The 6,747-nt window shown below is 44.8% G+C and overlaps 1 protein-coding gene across 1 annotated transcript in view; it reads left to right on the top strand.

Moving 5' to 3' along the window:
• The window catches only part of PIGN (phosphatidylinositol glycan anchor biosynthesis class N), a 224,123-nt gene extending 222,129 nt beyond the window's left edge, over positions 1 to 1,994 (top strand). Inside the window, exon 29 of the mRNA XM_019521634.1 lies at positions 1,639 to 1,994. Within this exon, the coding sequence (XP_019377179.1) occupies positions 1,639 to 1,762 (124 nt within the window). The 3' untranslated portion in view covers positions 1,763 to 1,994. The remainder of the gene's footprint in view (positions 1 to 1,638) is intronic.
• The last annotated feature ends 4,753 nt before the right edge of the window (positions 1,995 to 6,747 follow it).

Here is a 6,747-nt window from a genome sequence, read left to right as displayed (position 1 = left end):
TGCTCAGGTCCCTTCCGACCCTAGAAACTATGAAACTATAAAGGCAGGTTGGGTTAGAATTTGGGTTTTAGCTGGCAGTCTTATGGGAAGATTGGGGAGTTGGGCAGGAAGGGGATACAGATTTGCCCTTTTTCTTGCAATGTTGAAATTTAAACTAGGACATAACAGCCAGCTGGGCTTCAAGGGTCAGGTGTCACTTCTGAGGTGGAACCACGTTATTTGTGTGTTAACTCTTTTGGTGAACTTCAGAGTCCAAAGTGTGGTGACCAGGTTAAGCATGTCCTATGCCTGACACAGCAGATCTTGCATGATCTGTTTCTAAACTTGGCACATTCTCCATGGAAGCATAGCTGGAGCATAAAAATAGCCACGTACTGCTCTATTTAGCTAAAGCTGGAAAAAATATTTTTTTTACTGAGAAACAACATAGGAAGAATGGGTTCGCTTACATAATTTAAGCCTGCAGTGAATTACCATTTAATTCACTTTAGCAGGCACTCATTTTAATTACAGTCTGTGTGCAGTTGGTAGCTTTGTGCAGATGCAATCTGTAGTTTATGAGGTTTATTAAGGTACGGTGCTCAGTTGGAATGTGATCAGTGAAGTCCTAGGCTATACCCATATGTGGATTACTTGTATCTTTGTACTTGTCAGACTTCACATTGCTCAAGCTATCATATTTATATTAAATTATAACCTACTTGTAGAAGTGATTTTAATTACATTCTTTTTAGTGATTACCGTAATCTAGTTAGGTGAAAATCTAGTCTTGCAGGTACTTAACCTCAGATGGGCTTTCCTGATTGTTAGGAAACCTCTGAAGATATAAAACTTAAATAGTCTAAAACTGAGAGCTAAAACTCAAAGGTCTAAAACTGAGAGCTAAAACCAGAATAGTTTCATTCTTCCATATTGGTCATTGGCCAAGCTTTTATAAGTTGAGATCTAGTGTTTCTACATTTCACAGAACTAAATTATGCCAGGCTGGTGCCAAAACTCAAGAGTTTGTCACAACCTTGGGGGTCTTACAGATTGATTGCATCAAAATGATGAGTTTTGCTGCTCTTTCACTGCTAAAATGTCAAATAAAATGAGCCCTTGGGCAGAAATTCCAGATCATTAAACCTTCAAGTGCTCCTCTGAATCTCTTTTTTGTAAATAAGCACAGACTGCATTGGGTCTGAAGTTATCCTGCCCTTTCTAAAGAACCATCTGTGTTGAGAGAGGAGATGGAGAAAGAGATGCACTAGGAGGTATGGATACAAAACACTAATGTTTTTAGGAATCCTCTTAGAAAAGTCAGTTATTGTGCTGATGGTTCTTGATGCCAGGGTAAACGCATCAAGCTAGTTTAAAATATTCAATGAATTCAGAAACTGATCCCATTTCTCAATGGCTGGTGTTCTGTATCAGGTACAATTATACTAAAACCTTGCCTGTCACTATAACTTGTAATGGCCCTTTTTCAGATTATCTCAATTAGCAGAGTTTCTCTACTCAGTAGCAAGCTGGCCCTAAACTGAAAACAAGACCAGATCAATTATTACGTGTTTAAAATCATTAAGGAAACTACTTAACTGGATTTTTCCACTGCTTTTCTTTTTCAAGTATTTTCTCTTCTGACTTCCTCTGTTGCAGCATTAGCCACTTTGTCCTTGTGATGTCTTTTACCATCTTCATGATGCTGCTGAACGGATTGGCTCAACTGCTAACAACAAAGAGAATTGAACTTTGGGGGGTGACTAAATACCACACCACGTAACAGAGCTAGAAATACTGCTGCTGCTGTTTTTGAGTCTTCAGCCAGTCATCAGCTGTGGAACATAAATTTGGGTAAAGTGAAGTGCCAAAGACCCATCAAAGGTACCTCCTGCTATCAATGACAGGAATCAAATAAATATCTGTACTCCTGTGACTGAAATTGGCATGTAGGTAAATAAGTCTCAGTTTTGTACTACTTACATGTACATATATTTTTGCAAATAAAAACTTAAGTCCTGTTGAAGAGAATGATACTTGCTTCTTTTTGGTCACTGACTTGTTTTATTTAGTATACCTGCAAAATCATGCCTTGTCTCTGGCAGTGGCACAAGAGTGTTACAGACCAAGGCACAAAGGGAGGTAAATCTGAGCAGATGGCTGACTGTTGATATGCAGTGTGTAAAATAAGCATCAGGGCACTTAGGAAGTCAGCTCTCCTTTTGCAAGTCCACGTAGATGCTCCTTATTTGCATAGGTGAAGACAACACATCGGGACTGGTGGGCCTTGATTTGGTTTGGGTACTTAGTATGTAGTGTCCACTTTCCAATGCAAATATTTTTTCCCCTGGGCCTGCTTGTAGTGTGCTGTTGCTGAATTTGCCATGTTTTACAATAGCTTTGTATGGCAGCAACACAAAATACTTACTGCCCTATGCTACCCTGAGAAAGCTGAAAACAGTGGTCAAGACGACCTTTGTGCAGTCCTGGGTGGATGTACAGTGCCCATTCACTTTTAAAACCTATTAGGGGTTGCTTCTAGTAGGGGAGTCAAGCTCATTTGGCCCATGGACTGGATGCAGGTTGCTGGACTTTTCCAGTGGAGTGCGGCATGTAGATCAAGTGGGGCTGGCACATGCTGCACACAGCCTCCAGGGCTGGATTGGCTCTGTGTACTGACTCTGGTGCATGGACCTGATCCAGACTTGCTTAGGGCTTGTGTGGGACAGGTACTTCATGCAACATGTTCCCCAGTGCCCACAGCCCCAGGTCCAGCCCACATGCCAGACTAGCTAGGAGGTCAGCTCTAGCAGCACATGCAGTGTATGGGGTCGATCCAAGACCCATGGGTCTTGGACTTGGCCCTGGATTTGGCCCATGAGCTGCATGTTTGACTCCCCTGTTTATGAGGTCTGTTATGTGACACTGTAACCCCTTCTATCACCTACAGCCAGATCTTATGCCAACAACCCCAGGTTTATCAAGTAACCCAATATGCACACCCACAGCACATACAGTTCAGCATTTCACCACCCACTGTGCTTAGTGTTTGTGTGAACTGTGCAAGGCTTGTTGCTGCCAGGGAGCACTAGAGAAAGCAAGTTGTTTTGTGGTTGCTTTCGCTTTCCTCTCTGAATCCATCTGCAACCTGGTTTGGGAGCAGGTCTGCCAACCATATATCCTTTGGAAAGGGTACTGCTGAATATCCCCATGTGTTCTGAACACATATTTTCTTCATTATTCACAAACCACATCCTTGACACAATTGCATCACAGAATATCAGCTTGCCACCAGTCCAGACTCTGGACACTGCCCAGCCTCTAGAGCCTCTAGAGCACATGGAAGCCTTTCAAGATTCCTGTATGCTCCAGAGGCAGGGAGGCCCCTCAGCTGATTGCGGCTGCCAGCTGGCATAGGCGACTGATAGGGTGTGCATGGGGTGTGCTCCCTGATGGGGCCGGTGCCCTCCCAATGGCCGACACTGATGCTGTTGGTAGGGCTGGTGCCCCTCCTGACATGGCTGCCACCATCAGTGGCTTCTGTGGGTGCCCTCCCCAGATTCAGGAGGCATCAGTCACTCATGGGCAGAAATGTGCCGTATGTTCCCTTAGCTAGAAGCCCACTCAGCTGCTGGGTGTGCTTTCCTGGCTGGAAACTCTGATCATTTGATGGGGCTCCCAGCCACAGGAGCACATGGTGTGATCCCATGGCTGGGAGCCATGCTTTCTACTCACTGGTGCATGGGGGACCCCAGTATTGACAGGCCACTGTTTGGCTGACTGTAGTCTCCCCCGCACTTCCCAATCTCCAGTTGACAAAGGACTCCCCCCTCCCCATGTTGTAAAGCACTTCCTCACATTTAATTTGAGGAGAGCATGGGTTCTTGATTGTGTTTTACTGTTAAGTAAAAAGTTCTTTTGGTTCACAAAGCAGTCATGAGATGTCCTAGGCCTTGTTCAGTCATGCCCTTCTTCCAACCTGTGGACAGGCACTGCTAAAAAGTGGCTTGCCAGTTTATCCCTAACAAGAACGTCCTAATGGTGGTTGTGTTCCTGGGGCTTGGCCTCCGGTGCCATGTAGCAGCTTAAAGCTGGGGCCAGTCAACCTGTTGTCTAAGCAAGCAGAAAGAGCAGCAGCTTATTCAGGCACAGTAGAAATTGCCAGTTGTGCATGACCTGGCAATACAGAAGTTGCCGCTAGACTGTTCTCAGTGGTGGAAGATGACAGAACAAGGAGCAACAGTCTTAAGTTGCAGCAAAGGAAGTTTAGGTTAGATATTATGAAGAATTTTCTCACTAGGAAGGTAGTAAAACACTGGAACAGGTTACCCAGAGAGGTGGTAGACTCTCCATCATGGGAATTTTCAAGACCTGGCTAGACAAAGTCTTGGCTGAGATGATCTAGTTGGGGATGGTCGTGCTTTGAGCAGGGGGTTGGACTAAATGACCTCCAGAGGTCTCTTCCAACCCCAATTTTCTATGATTCTATGAAGTTCTGCTTACTTAGGTGAAAATACTGGGAGGTGTACTTGATATCCTTTGCTTTTAAGAATATTGACACGGGAAGGAGCAATTCTAACCTCTAGCTTCCTTTTCTCCTGGTAACTAACTAACTAACATGCGCACACATGTGTATGCGCACACATGTGCGTGCGCACACACACGCACGCACACACACACACACACACACGCGCACACACACACACACGCGCGCACACACACACACACACACACACACCATGGTGACATTAAAGAGTGTGCCTAAACCGTGAGGTAAATGTCAAGCCAGATTTGAGGCACCCTGTAGAAAATGCCAGCTCTTCGTTTTCACTCTTTTTTCATTATACAGTAATAAAGAGCAACTCTTTCATTGCAAATAACTTAAAGATCACAAGAGATCAGACTGGTTTTTAACACTATGGATTCCTATTGGAATCTCTGGGTTAATCTTGTGAATCATGTTTGCACACCTAACAATGCTCACATTGTGTGGCACCCTAGTTGAGAATCACTGGCTTAAACACTATGTGTAGTTCAGATAAGGAAAATCACTCTGTAGGCATAGGGAGATGGCACCCCCACAAAACCATACCTGTGAAGTGAAAAACGTTTTTTTTCTGCTAATGAACTCCATGGTATCTACATTTATTAACTAGCTTCTGCCATTTTGTGTTCAACTCTGCAAAAGTGAATTGAGTAAGACAGTGATGAGGAAGCAGATGTGACACACATCTCGTGTTTCTGCCAGTATCTCACTGGGAGGGCCTGAGTAGCGGATTTCTTTTGCTCTTGGTTCTGGCCACACTGGGATGGGAGCAACCTCAGTTGACATTTCCATATTCCTGGCCAGTCCTTTATGTCCTTACCTATTTGTTAATTCTGTTTCCAGTACATGCTTCACTGGGTGTTGTGGAGGGGCTCCTGCAGGGAAGGCTCATTGGCTGTGCTATTCCCAGATCTCCCCAGGGTGGGCTCTGGCTGGAGTCTTGGCCTGCATGTTTGGATTTCGTCCAGCTCAGTATGGTGGCATAAATTCTCCAACTCAGCAGCTTTATGCAGCCTACTCGGTTATGTGACAAGATAGATGCTCCCTGGTGGCAGGAGTTCCTCTCCTTTCCAGAAACAAAAGCATTCTGAAAAAACCATCCTAAATCTTTGATCTAAACCAGACAACACAACCTCTTTGTAATTTAAATCCAACCCTTTCTTTGCTCTGGAGATGGTTCTTCGGCCATTTGTCTGCTCCTGGTGCACATGAATCCTATGTCCATGCAGTGCCTTTAGGGATGGACTTGTGCCCTTTTATGCCCTTGTGTTCCTTTCTGAAAGCATAAAGGGCAAAATGACCCCTACCACTGCTTTTAACTGCCTGTGGCAGTGACACAGAACATGTGCATTGTCCTAGCACTGGGTGAAAACAATTTGTAATGGTTGGTGTTTCACTCCTTGGGCATCAACCTCAAATTCCCCAGTTTCTGAAATGTGTATGTGCAACCTCTATGAATGTGGGTTTGACTTATAAATTACTGTATTTAGTTGCATACCACATGCACCGTTCCCTAAAAATCACAACCTCCCCCCCAAAAAAACAAAACAAAACTGGGAATACGTCTTAAGGGAAACTGATTTTCTGCCCAGAATAGAAGCACCCTGCTTTGATTCCTGCTCTGCAATGCAGCAAGAGGGGCATTATTATTCAGACAGCTGAGGGAGTCAGTTGATGTAACAGCTTGTTGCTCTTCACAGGTATTAATCACCTCTCCTTTTTAATGGTTTTGGTATTCTGTTAAGCAAGCTAACATTCCTTAGGACAATTTTGTGGTCTACTAGCTATTCCTGGTCTCTCTTCTGTTTCAAAAGCCCCAGAGCTCCTTTAGCTGTTTTCAGAATCATAAATCCACCCATGGAGACCAGTCTTCAGCAGCAACTAGTGTTTCAGGTTGTAAGGCTTCTGCACTGCAGCTAAGCAACTAAGTCAGCATTACTTAACCCTCTAAACAGCACCAACTAAGCCTCAGGCCTGCTGATTGGTTAAGGAGCTCTTGCAGCACCTGGACCCTGCTGTGCAACAAACTGGCTGGGGCCTGTCAGTAGCTGTCATCTGTGTGACTTCCCCGCTGCCTGTTCCTGCCCATGTACCTAGTCCCTGACCTTTGGGGCCCTGGTTTGACTTCAGCTTGCTTCCTGATATCCATTTCTGGTAGCCCCCTCTAGCGTAGCATGTGAACCCTGGTTTGACTTCAGCTTCCCCCGCTGGTAACACTCCCC

Source organism: Gavialis gangeticus, unplaced genomic scaffold (assembly GCF_001723915.1).
Source record: "Gavialis gangeticus isolate Ggan-Ray unplaced genomic scaffold, GavGan_comp1, whole genome shotgun sequence".
Lineage (NCBI taxonomy): Eukaryota > Metazoa > Chordata > Crocodylia > Gavialidae > Gavialis > Gavialis gangeticus.
This window is presented reverse-complemented; position numbering and strand designations above follow the sequence as displayed.